Source organism: Monodelphis domestica, chromosome 1 (assembly GCF_027887165.1).
Source record: "Monodelphis domestica isolate mMonDom1 chromosome 1, mMonDom1.pri, whole genome shotgun sequence".
In the NCBI taxonomy this organism is placed as follows: Eukaryota; Metazoa; Chordata; class Mammalia; order Didelphimorphia; family Didelphidae; genus Monodelphis; species Monodelphis domestica.
The window spans coordinates 208,755,872-208,773,673 of NC_077227.1; the positions used below are offsets into that span (position 1 = coordinate 208,755,872).

The 17,802-nt window shown below is 43.2% G+C and overlaps 1 protein-coding gene and 1 non-coding gene across 2 annotated transcripts in view; one reads left to right on the plus strand and one right to left on the minus strand.

Annotated features, from left to right (window-relative positions):
- Positions 1–17,802, plus strand: part of LOC100012836 (dual oxidase 1) — a 69,758-nt gene that overhangs the window by 25,411 nt on the left and 26,545 nt on the right. Inside the window, exons 17-24 of the mRNA XM_007472477.3 lie at positions 922–1,121; positions 1,669–1,854; positions 8,582–8,807; positions 9,422–9,515; positions 9,832–10,007; positions 15,753–15,822; positions 16,552–16,641; positions 17,278–17,456. Coding sequence (XP_007472539.2) covers positions 922–1,121; positions 1,669–1,854; positions 8,582–8,807; positions 9,422–9,515; positions 9,832–10,007; positions 15,753–15,822; positions 16,552–16,641; positions 17,278–17,456 — 1,221 coding nt within the window. The remainder of the gene's footprint in view (positions 1–921; positions 1,122–1,668; positions 1,855–8,581; positions 8,808–9,421; positions 9,516–9,831; positions 10,008–15,752; positions 15,823–16,551; positions 16,642–17,277; positions 17,457–17,802) is intronic.
- On the minus strand, positions 13,180–13,283 carry LOC130456692 (U6 spliceosomal RNA). Its single transcript, XR_008915742.1, has one exon. It is a non-coding gene; the product is annotated as a U6 spliceosomal RNA (small nuclear RNA).

Here is a 17,802-nt window from a genome sequence, read left to right on the forward strand (position 1 = left end):
CTAGATTCTTTGCCAAGAAAACCCTAAATGGGGTCACAAAGAGTTAGACACAAGGAAACAACAACAAATCATATGGCCCCACCTGGACTGGGAAAAGAGACAGTGTGATCAGGTATAAGTGCTGGATTTGGAATTGGATGGCCAGGGTTCAAATTCCAGCTTAGTGTTTCCCTACTGTCTGAGTGACTTTGGGCATATCACTTTCCTTCTGTCTTTATTTTCTCAACTGTAAAATGGAAATAATAATAATATCTATCTTCCAGAGTTGTTGTGAAGCTCAAATGAGATGCTATGAGTTAAAATGTGACCTCAGACACTTACTATCTATGTGACTTTGGGCAAGTCACTTTCTCTCTGTCTACCTCTATTTCTTTTTTTTTTCTCTCTATTTCTTTAAATGTAAAATGGAGATAAGAATAGTATCTACCTCCCAGGGTTGTTGTGAAGAACAAATGATATTTGTAAAGCCCTTAATACAGTGTCCAATGTGTGGTAAGCACTATATAAATTGTTATTGTCATTATGATTAACTTTCAAGGTCATTTAGTCCATCCCTACCCTGACCCACTGCAAGGTCTACAATGCTATTAAATTATTCTTCTATGAAAAAATGTGACTCCCATAACTCTTAGAAATCCTTTCTTTTTTGGCCCTTGGCTATAGAACTCCTCTCCTCCTTGTGATTATAGTCAGTCTATGTCCAATTATAAAGCAGAGTTTGGTGGGGGGGGGGGGGGAGCATCTCCTAAGGACCTGAGAAAAAATAGGGAGAAAATCATGTACTGGCAGATTCCTTGATCCTGGACCTTGTTTCTAGCTTTCCATTAGGCTCCTCTTTAGCTAAGAGATCATCATTTCCCCCATATATCCCTAATGATTCTTCTGCCTGACTATGTCTCTCTGTGTCTGTACACCTGCCAGCCATTGAGTGGCAGGGCAAGAAAGAGCCCTGCCGGCCTGTGCTCCTGAATCTTCAGCCTGGGCAGCTTCAAGTCCTGTGTGGCCGTCTCTCACTACTCCGGGTCATTCAGTTCCGGGACTCCCAGAAGATGAACTTGATCCAGTCCAACAACCGGGGCCGACGAGCACTTCTGCTCAAGATTCCAAAGGAGTATGACCTGGTACATCTCTCTGTTTAACCACTACTCCTACTTTTCATCTTGTGCCCTATAAAGGAATGTTAAGTGATTTGGCCAGGGCTAGCACACTTCAAATGAAGTTATCCTGCCCAAAGTTACTCTAATTATCACTAAATTATTACTAAAAATCACAGGATTGTTATTAATCCTTCACCATCAACACCCATTTAGGTCAAAGACTCTGATCTAGTCTGATCTAGCCTCAGGTCTCAGAAGGTCTCTCTTATGATTTTATTCAATACCTTCTGACAATTATTTCTTTTCTGGGTCTTCTCTTTCTAAGGAGATCCTTATCTGGAGACCCTAAGGAGACCTGCCAACCCCATATTATTTGAGATCCTATTGAATATGGAAGTCTTTGGTGGAAGGCTAAGTCAGAAACATAGAGCAGCAAGCCCAACTACCCTTAGCCTCTTCTCTTTTTGTCCCCTATTCTTGTGAGAAAATGAGAGGAATTAGGACAAATGGTTAATTGTGGGAACTGAGTGAACCACACTGGCTCATTTTTGTGATCTCTTCCTACTGTTAGCTGTTGCTTTTTAACCTGGAGGAGAATCGTCAAGCTTTTGTTCAGAGCCTTCAGGAGACCCTGAAGAACAGTGGGCTGAGTTTCCAGGAGTGGGAGCTCCGAGAACAGGAAATGATGAGGGCAGCTGTGACGAGGAAGCGTCGAAGCCACATCTTGGAGACCTTCTTCAGACATCTCTTCTCCCAGGTGTTGTATGGAGCAGTCTGATTGTAGAGTGAGGGTATATATACATACATGTGTGTGTGTGTGTGTGTGTGTGTGTGTGAGAGAGAGAGAGAGAGAGAAAGAGAGAGAGAGAGAGAGAGAGAGAGAGAGAGAGAGAGAGAGAGAGAGAGAGAGTGAGGTCATGGGGTGACTGAATTTGATTTAAAAGATCTGAGTTCTAGGCTAGGCTCATCATTGACTTTCTCAATGATCTTGGTCTTAACTTAACCTCTCTGTGTCTTTTATCATTAAAATGAGGCTGCTAGCATGTATCCAGCCTGTAAACAAGGCTCTTTGTTCATTGTTCAGTAGATTCAATTGTATCTGACTCATTATGATCCCATTTGGGGTCTTCTCGGCAAAGATGCATTTCTTTCTCAAGCTCATTTTACAGATAAGAAAACTGAGGCAAATAGGGTTAAGTGACTTGTCCAGGGTCACATAGTTAGTAAGTGTCTGAGGTCACATTTGAACTCAGGAGGTCTTTCTGACTCTGGACTTAGTGCTCTATCTACTCTACCACCTGGCTGCCCCAGAAAGGGCCAAATGAGAAAAATGAGTATGAAAAAGCTCTGAAAATTCTAGGCAGATATGAAAGACTGCTACCACCATGGTTATAGGATCATAGCTCTAGAATGTGACAGGACCTTAGAGACTATGTAGTCCAAAAAATGAAGAAACTGAGGTTTTTGAAGATTAAGTGACTTATCCAAATGTATGCATGGAACTGATTTTTTCCCAAAGGGACTGCCCAAGTCTGCTTCAGTCACACATAGCCTCTTACCATGCACCCTGTCTTGCACTAGAGTGAAGATAGGCAGTGTAGGAAAGTGTGGTTGTTAGAGGCCAAGATGGGACCGATTTCTTCCCTCCTTCCCTCTAGCTTCCTTTTCTTTTCCTTCTCCTTCTCCATGCTCTTTAGGACCAATCTGGCTTCTACTCTCCTTTTAAGACCAGGCTGAGTTCCCTAAAGTTCCCTCCTTCCATTTCTTTCTCGGTACATAACATATTCAACTTCACACATGCATTCAGATAACATTAAACTAAATTATAAATCTATTGTGATAACAATAACAATGATATTTCTATTGTTTTGTAATGCAGTACATATAATCTACGGTATCTGAGTCTCACAGCAAACCTGTGAAGTAGTTCCTATGACTATAGATGGGAAAATTGAGCCCCATAATTGAAGTGATTTTCCCAGGGTCACTCAGCTAATGAATGTCTTAGGTAGGCTTCAAACCCAGATCTTCCTGATTCCAAGTCCAGCATTCTCTTCACTCTAGTTGGAATGCTGCCTCATGTTTATACACCACTTTCAAGTTTACTAAGAATCTTTCTTATTTTATAGAAACAAAATGGAATTATTTATGGAAATAAGTAGCCCCACATTATCCCCATTTTACTGAAGAGGAAAAAACTCCAAGGGATTTTGTCCAGAGTTGGCATACCCTAAAGAAGGTGACCTGACCAACTTTGATTCATAGTTGCTTCATTAATTATTTTAATGACCAAACCCCACCCTTAGTTAGAAACTGGCTGAAAAATGTGCATCGGGCACCTCCCAGAGATGAACTCAGCCTAACTCCAGTGCCCAAGATGAGTCTTTGTTCTTTGCTTCTCAACCCCAGGTGGAGTTTGTTGCTCCTTCCCTTCAGCCCTAGAGCAATTCCTACAAATTCAGTCAGTGTCCCATTTATTTTATTGAAGCTATGCCCAGGATATTCTGAGAATCATCTGTGTCATCTCTTGCTATGCCTTACATTAAAAGTTTAAACACTCTTTGAAGAAAAATGTTAACCCCCTTTTTGCATTTCTTTTCCAAGTTATATTCTTTGGCTACCCATCTCAGTCTTTGTGAGTACTTTTCTTATATGCCCAAGTTGGAGGGAGAAATAATATGGTACAGGGGAAGGAGTACTGACTCTGTAATTTGAGGATCTTGGTTCAGTTCTTGCCTCTAAAATTACCTACCTGGACTTGGGCAAGTTATATCCAACTTGGTCCCCATTTTCTTCATATGTAAAATGAAAGGGTTGGGCTAGACGACCTCCAAGTTCCCTTCTGTGTCTAGATCTATGAACTTAAGAAGAGGCTCCATCTATGTTTTGTCTCTTTTTAACCCAGCTGTCCCCCTTCTTGCTGTCTTTGTTCTCCCTATTTGTTTGGTTTCTATTCTGTCCTCCAATATGCTACCACCCTGATGAAGGGCCTGATCCTTATCACCACTAACTACTTGCCACAGATCTCAGAAATCTCCTGATTCACATATGCGCTTTTCATCAAAGTTCTGTTTCTGATGTGTGATTGTGTATGTGGATGATGACACTAGGGCCAAGGTCATATGGATTTTCTTTCACTCTGGAGCTAATGTACATTTGAGGTTTTCTGCTTTACTCTTGCCCTAACATGCATCTGCTTACTCACACTTGCACTCTCTACCATATATCCTCTGAATCACTCTTAGCCAGAAATCACTCCTCCATCCAGCTCTGAAGTTGACATACAAGTGAAACTTCTTCTCACTTAATCTCTAAACATAAAGCTCAGTCTCCAGTCATATCCTTCCTTCCATGCTTCCTTGATCACCAATCCTTGTTCTCAGCCTGGTCTATAAACTTCCACTCAACCAAAACTGCCCCTACAGCCATTTCCTGGTGTTCTGAAATAAGCCTGGGGATTCACAAGAATTTTTACATCTCCAAACCCATCCCTCCTGCACAACCCCATCCATAGACGACCTCTCTCCCTCTCTGTCTCTGACTCTGTCTCTGACTTTCTGCCTGTCTGGCTGTCTGTGTCTGTGTCTGTGTCTGTGTCTGTGTCTGTGTCTGTGTCTGTGTCTGTGTCTGTGTCTGTGTCTCTTTCTCCTTCTCTTGTTATCTTCACCCCGGCCTCTTTGATCGACTTCCTTCAAGACTTAGCTCTAAGGCTAAGTCAGGTGTCTTTCTAACTTCCCCCTCCCTCATTCTCGTTCTTTCTCCTCCTTGTCATCTTCTTCCCTTCCCTTATCCTCCCTCCTCCCCTCACCTTCTTCCTCCCCATTATCTCTCCCTCCCCCACCCCACCCCTCTCTCTGCCCCACAGTGTCCCCAGCGCCCAGTACTGTGAAGGATTGGAAATACAGTACCCTCAACTAATTTACATTCTAATTGCAGAGAAGCAATATATACAAGGGCTGCTAAGTAGTGTAGTAGATAGAGCACTGGGCCTATAATAAGGAAACCTCAGTTTCCTCATCTGTAAAATCAGCTGTAGAAGGAAATGGCAAACCACACCAGTACCTTTGCCAAGAAAACTCTGAACAACAACATATACACATGAAAAGATAACTTATCCACAAGCAGTATTCACATGATTTGTAAGGTCTGTGACAGCTCTGAGTCTTGTGAGCCAACGACTTAGTGACTAGATGGGCTAAAGGAGCTTTGGGAATTTAGATGGAAAGATCATTTTGGGGTATACTGTTGAGCAGCTAGGTGGAATAATGTATGGAATACAGGACTTGGCATCAGGAGAACCTGACTTTGAATCCTGTCTCTGACTCTCCCTAGCTATGTGATCCAAGGAAAGTCACTTCACCAATCTGTGACTCAGTTTCCTCATCTGTAAAAAAAGAATAATCATAGCACCTAACCTCCTAGAATTGTGGTGAGGATAAAATGAGATACTTGTAAAGAACTTTGTAAACCTTACAGCACTATGTAAATTCTAGCTATCATAATTTTTTATTATTGTTAAGGAAGACAGCATGAAAGAGATGGGCATGATCTGGGCCCTCAAAGACAGGTAGGATGTGACTAGGAGGAGAGAAGCCAAGAAGGAAACCTAGATAAAGGCAAAGAGTGTGAGCCAAGTGGAAGAGGCAGGGTGGGGCAGGGCATGTCTGGGGACGAAGGAGCCTAGAGCAGAGGATTCGTCTAAATTAGCTGTGGAAGATAAGGCTGAACAGGGAGGTTTGGGCCAAATTGGAGATCTCATAATTGATACATTGTCTTCTATTAGCAACAACCACATGCAAATATGCCAAGAATTGGGTTTCCCTTAGTTTGGGGAGACTTACTTCACCCAGCAATGACTTTGTAGATAAAACTACTGAGATAACTCAGGTAACTGCCATCCTCATGTCAGAAGTGACTTGTCTCCTCTGTGAATGTCTCAGGCCAGATTTGAACGTGGGGCAGTTGAGTGGTGCAGTAGATAGATCACCTGATGTCAGGAAGACTCATTAGATTTGGATCTGACCTCAGACACTTACTAGCTGTTTGACCCTGGGCAAGTCACTTTATCCTGTGTGCCTCAGTTTCCTCATCTGTAAAATGAGCTGGAGAAGGAAATGGGGAACTGCTTCAGTATCTTTACGCAGTCACTTTACCCTGTTTGCCTCAGTTTCTCATCTGTAAAATGAACTGGAGAAGAAAATGGCAAACCACCCCAGTATTTTTACCAAGAAAATCCCAAATTGGATCATGGAGAATCAAACAAGATTGGAATAACTAAACAGCTTTCTGACTTCAGGTCCAGAGCTCTGTTCATTGTACCACCTAGCAGCCTCATAATATATGTACTTCTTTACTTTCAAAGCACTTTCCTATTTATGAAAGCTAACACATATACAGAGTATTCCAAGAACTTTAATTGCTCTGAGACCTTTGGGACACCCTGTGCAATTAGATTATAAGTGCATTAGTGTGACAGAAAAAACCCCAACCAGATTGCTAGGTGGGTTGGAGGGGAATATTGCTTCCAAACAGTCATAAGTTATATTTCAAAGGAAATTCCTCTGAGATTTGAAATGTGTTCTTGTCACTCTTTCTTCTAACTTTATATGGAAAAATTGTAGCAATGTTTCTCTGACACTTGTCTCATGACTTTATAGAGGATGGCTTTGGGTTCCCTTGATCCTCTCATTTTGCAAAGCTCAGCTGGACTAACTCGCTCCTTAGGGCCTAGGCACTGTCTCTGCAACTGCCCTGGAATTCAGATGGAATCAAGATATGAAGAGCTCTTTGCCACTTTGCCTGTGCTCCTGTTGCTTATGGGAGAAAAGAGAGAAGTAATCAAAAGACCCTGGGGGCACTCTTTTCCCCCCTCTTTCCTATGAGCAAGAAAGCAGATATTGGCTTTTAGTGGTGGCATATCCTGTCCTGGGTAAAAGATTGTTTAATATTTCCTAATATCTGTGTTGCTGCTGTTCAATTGTTTCAATTGGGTCTGACTTTTCATGACCACATTTAGGGTTTTCTTGGCAGAGATATTGGAGTGGTTTGCCATTTCCTCCTCTGGCTCATTTTACAGATGAGGAAACTGAGGCAAATGGGGTTAAGTGACTTGCCCAGGGTCACATAGTAAGTGTCTGAGGCTGGATTCTTCCAGGGAGAGGATTCTTCCAGACTCTAGGCTCAGCACTCTATTTATTGTGCTATCTAGCTGCCCTAGCACTTAGAAGGCACTTAATAAATGTTTATTGGATTAAATTAATTATAGAACCCTAGACTTAGAGCTAGAAGGGATCTAATTACCCGTCCAGTGCAAATACTTCATTTTATAGATGAAGAATAGGGACTCAGTGATCTTTTTTTTTTTTTGGCCCTTACCTTTTATCTTAGAATTAATACTAAGTGTTGGTTCCAAGGCAGAAGAGTAGTAAGGGCTAGGCAATGGGAATTAAGTGCCTTGCCACAGACACACAGTTAGGAAGTATCTTAAGCCAGATTTGAACCCAGGCCCTTCCATCTTTATGCCTGGCTCTCAATTCATTGAAGGTCCCAGCTGCCCCCAAGGCTCATTGATCTTAAGTAATTTGCTTAATCGGTCTGCCAAAAAGCATTTATTTTATTTATTTTTTAATCCTTTCTTTCTCATCTTAGAATCAATACTAAGATTCTAAGTATTGATTCTAAGGCTGAGGAGCAGCAATCTAGACAGCTGGAGTGAATCACACAGCTAGGAAATTCTGGGGTCAGATTTGAACCCAGGTCCTTCCAACTCTAAGCCTGGTGCTCTATCCACAGTGCTACCTAGCTGCCCCAATAGGCATTCATTAAGTACCTACTCTGGGTCAGGAACTGTGCTGATGGACACTGGGGATATGAATATAAAAAAATGAAACAATCTCTAATCTCAAGAAGTTTTCATCCTAAGCGGAGGAAAAAACAGGTAGAAAAGTTATACAGATTAAATATAAAGAGACTATATATGAAGTTGCTAAATAGGGAGGGAGGAAGGGCTGGGAGGATCAGGAAAGACTTTTATATAGAAGAGGGTACTGGAGAAGAGTTCTAAAGGGAACAGAGGGATTCTATGAGGTGGAAGTGAGGAAAGTTTATTCTAAGCATGGAGAACAGCTTATGCAAAAGGCAAGGAGGTGGGATTTGTAATGTCGTGTGGAGGGACAGTTTGGATGGATCTCATATCAGAAGGGAATGTAACAGAATAAGACTGGAAAGATAGTTTGGGACTAGGATTTAGCTATTAAAGGGGACCTGACAACTCCCCTTCTTCCTATAACTTTAATCTTCCCCATCTGCCTTTTGTATCCTCCAAGGGTCCCTGGCTCTTGGATTGCTGTAGAGAGCCTGTGACTAGAATTCTCCAGACCTCTTAAGCCCATTTCTTTTCCAGCCTAGCTCAGACTCTCAGGTCTCCAATCCAGATATGCTTCCTGACCCACTTCCTTCTTATTTCTCCCATTATCCAACTGCAGGTGCTGGACATTGACCAGGCAGATGCAGGGAGTCTGCCCCTGGACTCATCTCAGAAAGTTCGAGAGGCCCTGGCCTGTGAGCTGAGCAGGGCAGAGTTTGCAGAGTCCCTTGGCCTCAAGCCTCAGGCCATGTTTGTAGAGTCCATGTTCTCTCTGGCTGACAAAGATGGCAATGGTTACTTATCCTTCCGGGAGTTCTTGGACATCCTGGTGGTCTTCATGAAAGGTAGGACAAGAGTGAGGATGTTGTCCATCTAGGCTAGACTGGTAGAAGAGGGAACGAGGAGGCTCACTAGGGAGGACATGGCCTAGGGAGCTCGAGCCTAGAAGGAGAGCTGTTCAGGGTGATGGTAGGGGATGCTTGGTGAGCTTACCCTGTTGGAGATAGGATTGCAATAGGGAAGTGGGACTTCTAAGGGACTACTAAGAGAGAGACTCCAGCAATGGCAGAGTAGGGACTAAGGGGCCTGGGAGTTGAAATATGGTGCCAGGAGATATAAATTTAATGGAGAAAGCCTTGGACTTAGAGTCAATTAGTACTGGCTTTGAAATTTACTTTCTGTGGAAAAGTCATTGAAAATAGGCACAATTTCATCTTTACTCAAGAAGTATTGTGAAGGAAACACTAAATATTCAGGCACTATAGAAATAGGTGCTACTGGTATTAGTCTAACAATGAGGTACCTAGAACCCAGTTTCTTGACATGGTTGTGATCTCTGCTGCTGTGAGATCTCTCTAAAGCTGAAATTCCTCCAGCATGGCTCATGAGCTTATCTAGGTTGGGGGATCATGGGAGGTTTTCCTCTGGAAATGATCCATGGGGACTTTCCTCTACCCAGGCTCCCCTGAGGAGAAGTCCCGTCTCATGTTCCGGATGTATGATTTTGATGGCAATGGCCTCATTTCCAAGGAGGAGTTCATCAGGATGCTTAGGTCAGCACCATGACAGCTACCAAGAGAGAAGAGAGGGTGGAGAGGGTGACAGAGAGAGGGAAGAGGGAGGGGGGAGAAGGAAGGAGTGAGGGGGGGGAGAGGGAGAGGGCGCCTCGACTCTGAGAGTGGGGGAGGATACAGGTAATGTGAAGGGGGAGGAGGTTAGATTATTGCCCTGTCTATATTGTTTTAGGCAGATGTTGGCACTCAAACAGAGTCCCGGAGACTTGGAACTCAGGACTCCTTAGTTTGGCCTGTTCCCTACCAGGGCCTCACTTCCCTAGGCCTGATTCTCTATTTCTGGTTCTGAGTTCAGGTCCTTCATCGAGATCTCCAACAACTGCCTGTCCAAAGCCCAGCTGGCTGAGGTAGTGGAGTCCATGTTCCGAGAATCTGGCTTCCAAGACAAGGAGGAGCTGACCTGGGAGGACTTCCATTTCATGCTGAGGGACCACGATAGTGAGCTCCGCTTCACCCAACTCTGCATTAAAGGTGGATTTCTGGGATGGGAGGAGACAGAATGAAAGGGAGAGGAGTGACCTAAACTGGAGAATAGTATTCTGTTTTATACAACTCTGTATCTGAGGTCCATCAGCTAGCTTGGGGCAAGGGTAGGGAACATGGGGGACAACGTCTTCTCTCTTTGCAACCACACCCCCCAAGCCAGAGAAGACTTGGAGGTACTCAGTAAAAGTTTCACCCCCATCCCATCACCTTCTCTTGGGCCCTAAGGTTAGAGGCTGTGATGGGAAACTGCATTTCTGTTGTTCCTCCCAACAGAGACCTGCTAGAACTCTGGACAAGGGTACTAAAAGTAGAGGTCAGCTAGGTGGTGTCCATATGGAGAGAGGATCTGTGGGCTAGTCTGGACTTAGTCACATTTTGGTGGCTTCTGGGCTCAGAATCATGCTGGAAACATGTTGAGACTAAACCCAGCCTCTCCCAGAATTATGAGTGTTTGGACAATCCATACTATAATGCTGGTGGAGTAAAGGGGAGAGCAAGTCAGAGACACAGACAACCGGTGGAATGAGAACAGAATTATCATGGAAACCTGGCCCAGTGGAAAGCAAATGCCCTAGACCTACAGTCAAAAGACCTGAGTTTGAATCCTGAGGTTGTCACTCATTAGCTGTGTCACTCATTAGCAGTTTCTTTATAAAATGAGGACATTGGATTTAATGAAACCAGAGGTCTTTTCCTGCTCTAAATCCTATGATTCTGGCAATTTGGGGGACTGATTAAGCACTGGAAGTTTAGGATATTGCGATTTTTGGCTTCTATCCTGGAAGACAGAGTTAAGCAGGAGTTTGAAGGATACCTAGGAATGAATGAGAGAATAGATTGATTCTAGGTCAAAGGCCCAAACTTAGGAGTCTGTTGTATGAGGCACCAACTTCTGGTACCAAAAGCAGAACCAGGTATAGGAAAGAAGGGAAGAAGAGAGTTTTATTTTTTATCAGAGAGGCCTTCTTTACTAGTATTTTAGGCTGAGCTTAGTTTTTTTCTTCAAGCTTATGAGCTTGTATCATACAATGTTGCTGTTGTTTCACTGTTTTTCAGTTGTCTGACAATTTGTGACTCCATTTGGGGCTTTTTGACAAAGATATTGGAATGGTTTGCCATTTCCAGCTCATTTTACAGATGAATAAACTGAGGCAAACTGGGTTTTGTGACCTGCCCAGGGTCACACAGCTAGTAAATGTCTAGGCTACGGGTTTTCTTGGCAAAAATACTAGAGTGATTTGTCATTTCCTTCTCAGTCTCATTTTACAGATGAAGAAACAGAGGCAAACAGGATTAAGTGACTTGCCCAGGATTACGTAGCTAGTAAATATCTGAGGCAAGATTTGAACTCAGGAAAAAGGAATCTTCTTGACTCCCTGGCACTCAATTCACTGGGCTATCTATCCCCTAACTCTCCTTTTCCCTTCTTTTCCATACCTGGTTCTGCCCTCAATACTAGAAGTTGATCTCTATTGGAGCAGACCACTATGCACATGAATCTATGACTTAGGTCCAATCTGTATTGCTCCCCCACCCCAAACAGTTATCCATTTCTATGTGTCCTTTAGTTTGCTGCCTAACTCACCATCTTCTAGGATGGAGAACAAGATAATATAATACGATAAACATTAAGAAGTCTAAACTGTGTTGCACAGCACTGTGCTATATGCTGAGATACAAAGTTTATCTAAAGCATTGTCCCTGCCTCCATGGAGCTTAGGATCTAACAATCATACACAAATATAACAATTAATTGGAGAGATGAGAAGCAAATGTCTACCTAAAGTCTGAGAGTGAAGCTCATTATCAAGGGAGGCTTTTGTGGAAGCAATAGCATTTAAGGGGTGCTTTAAAGGAAGGATAAAAATTCACCAGATAGATAAGAGAAGGAAAGGGGTTGTTTGAAGTGTAGGGTTCAAGCATCTCAAGCAAAGATAACAGGAATGGCACAATTGCATGTGTTTAGAGGGGACAAGTAGTACAGTATGACAAGAGCACAGAGTGCATGGAATAGAGAAGATTAAGATGCCTCAAAACATTAGTTAGTATCAGGTTGTGAAAATCCTCAAATTCCAGGCTGAAGAGTTTGAACTTTCTCTAGAAGCAAGAGGAACCATTGAAGATGTTTGAGCAGAGGAGTGATAAGATCATATTGGATATAAGAAAGATTATTGTCTTTAGTTTCAAATCTGAGTGTATAAAATCCAGAAATGTATAAGAACCTATTCAAGCCTGGATTGAAAGCTTAGGTGGGAAAAGATAAGATACAGTATAGGAATGTAGAGTCAGCCTTAACATGTAAGGTGAATAGATGGTTGCCTGCCCAATGGGATTTAAAGGACATCAGTTAGGGTATGCTGCCCCCTAGATATATGCCAGCCAGTGTGCCTGACCTCCTATTAGAGGTTTATTCATTTGAGTCTTTTTCCTCAGGATTTTAAAAATATAGATCTAGCTGAGGAAGATGTGAGGGAATCTTTCAGAAGAGAGGCACTATCACTGCTGAACCTTGGGAATTAGGCTCAGCCCCTCAAGATCTATCTAGGATTGGGGTTCTTAATTTGTGTGTGTGTGTGTGTGTGTGTGTGTGTGTGTGTGTGTGTGTGTGTCATGGTTCCTTTTGGCAGTCTGGTAAAACCTATAGACTAGTGATGGCAAACCTATGGCATGGGTGCCAAAGGCGACACACAGAGTGCTGTCTATGGGCATTCAGTTACCCTCCTCACCCACTCCCCTACCCCCCAGAGTTGGTTACTAGAAAGGCAGAGGGACTTGGGTGGAGCTTCTCCCTTCCCCCTCTCCACCATGCCTGACAACATTTTTCCACATCCTCTGCCCCTCTACCCAGCAACCCAATGGGAACACTTTCTCCCTCCCCTGTGTGGGTAGGGTAAGGAGGGGCCAAACACTCCATCTCTAAAAGGTTTGTCATCACTGCTATAGAGCCTTTCTCAGAATAATATTTGTTACTTATATTAATGATTGAAAGAAGTACTAAATTTCAGTTAAGAGTGAGTAAAAATATAGATGTAATTTTTTCCCCATCCAAGTTCACACACCCGTTATAAACTCTATCAATGAATCCCTAAGGAGTGTATGAACCCCAGGTTAAGAACCCCTCATCTAAGAGGAACTGCATTTCTTCTTATTATTATTTTAAAACATGGAACACTTAATGAATTTGAATGTCATCATTGTGCAGGGGCCATGCTAATCTTTTTGGGGGGTTTAAACCTTTACCTTCCATCTTGGAACTAATACTATGTGTTGGTTCCAAGGCAGAAGAGTGGTAAAGGTTAGGCAATGGTGGGGTAAAGGATTTTCCCAGAGTCACACAGCTAGGAAGTGGCTGAGGTCACATTTTAACCCAGGATTTCTCATTCCTGGATCTGACATTCAATCTGCCCACCCGCCTACCTGCTCCTGAGCCTATGCTAATCTTCTCTGTATCATTCCAATTTTTAGTATATGTGCTGCCAAAGAAAGCATAACTACATTTATTACTGTTGTTGACTTGAATTGCTATTCAGCTCCCCCTAGTTCTTTAGAACTGGGTGTAGACCAGTCCCTTCGATTAAAACATTCTTTTCCCCAAAGAAACTTTATTAGGACTTTAAGAAAAAACCAATAAAACAACCATAAAGGCATTGGCCTATAATTTCATATACCCAGTAATTAATAAGTAATTCAGCTCACTCAACTTAAAAGGAGAAGACTACCTGTGTCATATAGTGGTGCAAGCATTAGACTTAGAATCAGGAGAGCTGGGTTTGAATGGTACTGGTGAAACCTTGGATAAGTCACCTTGCCTCTTGGTGTCTCAATTTCCTCATCTATAAAATGAAGGCGATACAAATGCTCACATTACCCATCTACCTTCCAGGATTGTGAGAAAAGATGTTTGTAAAACCTTTTTCTAAAGCCTTGTCTTCTCTTAGAATGGATACTAAGTATCAGTTCCAAGGTATAAAAGTGGTAAAGGTTAGGCAATTGGGGTTCAATGACTTGCCTAGGGTCACACAACTAGGAAGTATCTAAGTCCAGATTTGAACCCAACACTTCCCTGGTGCCCTATCCACTAAGCCATCTAGTTGCCCCTCTGATACTCTCTTTGGATAACTCATTAAGCATTAGCTGCCCACCAAATAGTAGCAGCCTTCCAATCAGTTAGTTAATTTGTTGAGATCCATAGGGATCTCTAGGATAAGGGCACAGAGGTATTTGCAAGAATAGGGCAGAAGCAACAGAAAGTATTGGGAAGAATCTCTAATGCTACACAGGGGTAGATTACTCTTAACCAAGTGTCCTCAGACAGAAATTAGCAATAAAATAATAGCTCACATTCATACTGGGTATCCCAAGTGTCAGATACTATACTGACTGACAGACAAAAATGAGAGAATCCCCACATTCAGGAAGCCTACATGTTCAGAATCTTATCTTAGAAATATCACAAATGTTATAATAGAATGATAATAAGCAGTTTCCACCTATAGGAAGAGAATTCATTAATTCATGAGCAATTAAGCTCATTCATAGAAGAGTGTCAAGGGGACAGCTAGGTAGCACAGTGGATAGAGTACCAGGCTGTGGTCAGGAGGACCTGAGATCAAATCTGGACTCAGATGCTTCCTAGCTGTGTGACACTGAACAAGTTATTTAATCCCAATTATCTAGCCCTTGCCCTTCTGTCTTAGAGTTGTCACTAAGACAGAAAACAAAACAAAAAGAAAAAATTATCAGGGATTGTCAGTCAGTCAGCTAGCATTTATGAAGCATCTGCTATATGCTAGGCACAGTGCTAAGTGCTGAGCATATGAATAAAAACTAAAAACTCTCCCTCCTCTCAAACAACTCCCACTCTAAAGTTCGCAACATGCAAACAAGATATACACACAGGATGAATTAGGGATAGTCTCAGAGGGAAGGCACAGAGATTAAAAAGGGTTGGGAAAGGCTTTGAAGGAAACCAGAGAAGTTAGAAGGCAGAGATGAGAAGGAAGAACATTCTGGGCATGGGAATTGGGTGACAGATGGTCAGTAAAAATGCTTGGAGTCAGGAGATGGAGGAAACTGAGGCCTCAGGGAGTTAAGGGACTTGCCCGAGATCACTCTGATAGCAAGTATTAGAGGTAAGATTTGATCCCCATTTTTCTGACTCTAGAGTCATTTCTTTTTCCTCTGCCTCATGGGGCAGAGAAATTGTGCTGAAAGGGGGGATACAGAGGAGTGGCAGGGTGTGAAAAATAGTCTTTGCAGGACAGGGGAAACTGGGTGGCTCAGTGGATTGAGAGCCAGACCTAGAGATGGTAGGTCCTAGGTTCAAATATGGCCTCAGACACTTCTTAGCTGTGTGACCCTGGGCAACTCACTTAATCTCCATTGCCTAGCCCTTACCTCTCTTCTGCCTTAGAACCAATACATAGTATTGATTCTAAAATGGAAGGTAAGGGTTTAAAAAAATAGTTTGTGCAGGCTGTTTTGGAACATGGAGTCAGGAAGGTGCATGTTAGGGTTCCAACTATTCCCTGCCAAGACTACCATTGGAGAAAGATCTTTGGATAATAGATTTAAGTGGAACCTAACTAGGGATTGAAAGCAGGAGAATCCATGCTCCATCAGAGAGCCAAGGAGAATTCCAGGTATCTAGAAAAGGGTCCAGGGCCAGTTCTCTCTCTGGCTTCCAGGTTGGATATGTCACTGTTTACTAGCTCTCTTCTGGATTTGTAGGTGTTGAAGTTCCTGAAGTTGTTAAACAACTATGCCGACGAGTCTCCTTCATCAGCCAAGATAAAATGTGGTAAGCATAGCATAGGAATGATATCTGTAGTTTGGGGGATGGGGGCAAAGGGCAGGACTTGGGGCATTGAATGGTTTTCTCTAGAATGGAGGGACTACTCACTCTATGATGAGATTATAGCTTGGTTTATGGGAAACATCTACCTTTTCCCAGTAGCTGAGGGCATAGCCCTTTACCCTGTATTCTCAGGTCTGAGGTCTACAAAGCAATAACTAAGAATTCTAGTGTCTAGAGAAAATTCACATGGGAGAGGGTAGAGAAGGAAGGAAGAGGCGAAAATGGAGAGGATAATATGACCTTGGGTAGAGCTGCACAAGGGTTGGGGGTGAGAAAAGTGTAGTCCCTTAGAGATGGGCACCACAATCATGGTTCTCTGGGAGCTGATGGACTGATTTAGGCCCATGAAGTATAGTACTGTGATCATTATGGGAAGGAAGCTTCCACCCATCCCCAGGAGAAAAAAAAAAAAGGACCACTGAATTTGCCCTAGGGCAAAGGTCTGGTAGTCCTGCTAGTTATGACTCTGGGGCTCAGTCATAGGAACAACTGAGAATCAAAAGGGTCCTGGTGGCTTTGTTATTGGCCCTTATTATTCTCCTGCCCCTGTCCCTTCTCCCAGAACTTAGAATCCTGAACAGTTGGGAAGGGTCCCTTGAAATTTGGGTCATTACTACTGCAGTCTCCTACCCCTACCTTGTATCCTGTTCAAGTCTTTGAATGTCTCCCTAGTGATCTAGCTGATGAATCGACAATGCAGAGATTCAAGAGCCCAGAAGATACAGACTCACCCCAGGAGGTCCGAAAGAGGTTTGGCAAAAAGTATGTCCCATTCCTTCCTTCCAGCCCTACAGAGGTGGGCGCACATAATTATGAACTGAGTGAGGACAGAGTATTCATAAAGGTTGGAGCAGGAATGAAGAGAAAAGAAGGGACTTCCCGCCACAAGAGGCAGCATAGATGGGACATTGAACTTGGAGTCAGAAAGATGCAAGTTTGAATCCTGCCTCAGATACTAACTAGCTCTGTGACTCTAGGCAAATCACTTAACTTCTCTGTTCTTCAGTTTCTACAGAATGAGTAGGTCAGACTTGATGGCTTCTAATACCCCTTCCAGCCCTAAATCTATGTTTTATTGTCCATCTTGGGGTGGGGATAGGGGCAGGTGGGGGGGTTGGGAGACTTTTTTTCAAATACCCATCCTCTTTATTTTTTATTCCCAGAACCAATTTGCAAAACATTCTTATGTTGCTCACCAATACTTAGAGTGTACATCTATTTGTCCTTTTCTGATACATTTACATGAGAATCATTTCTGCTGTTATTCTCCTGTCCCCTTCCTGGCACCCAACAGCACTGGGATGCTCCCCAGAATCCATTTTGGAGTGCCCCAGATGACCAGGGCAACTAGACTTGAGGGTGCCTGGGAGTCAAGAACTCAATCACTTCGTCATGCAGGCTGACATCGTTCCAGCCCAGTCCCTTCACAGAAGCACGTCGTGAAAAATTGCAACGAAGTCGTTGGCATCAGACTGTCCAGCAATTCAAACGGTTCATAGAGAACTACCGTAGGCATATTGGCTGTGCTGCTGTCTTCTACTTCATTGCTGGCGGACTTTTTCTGGAGAGAGCCTACTGTGAGTGACAACTCTTGGGGTTTTCAATGAGTAGAGCCACAACTAACAGTGACTATGCCTAGGCGGGTATGGCTCAGAGCATAGTCCGATCTTGGGTACATGGGGAGATGGAGTGATTCATCCCCACTGAGTCTGGCCCTTCTCCTGTGCAGTTGTTGAGAATGGTGGACCCCTGAGGCAGGGCACCATGATGATGGGACTCTAAGAGTGTTGACTGGTTGTGCCAGTGCTCTGTGAGATAGTTATGGGGTGGTAAAGAAATCTATGGCCCTGGAGACGAAGCAGATGTCCCCGTCACCCCATGGAACAAGGCATCTTCTGCCTCACGTTAGTTGTAGCTCTGACT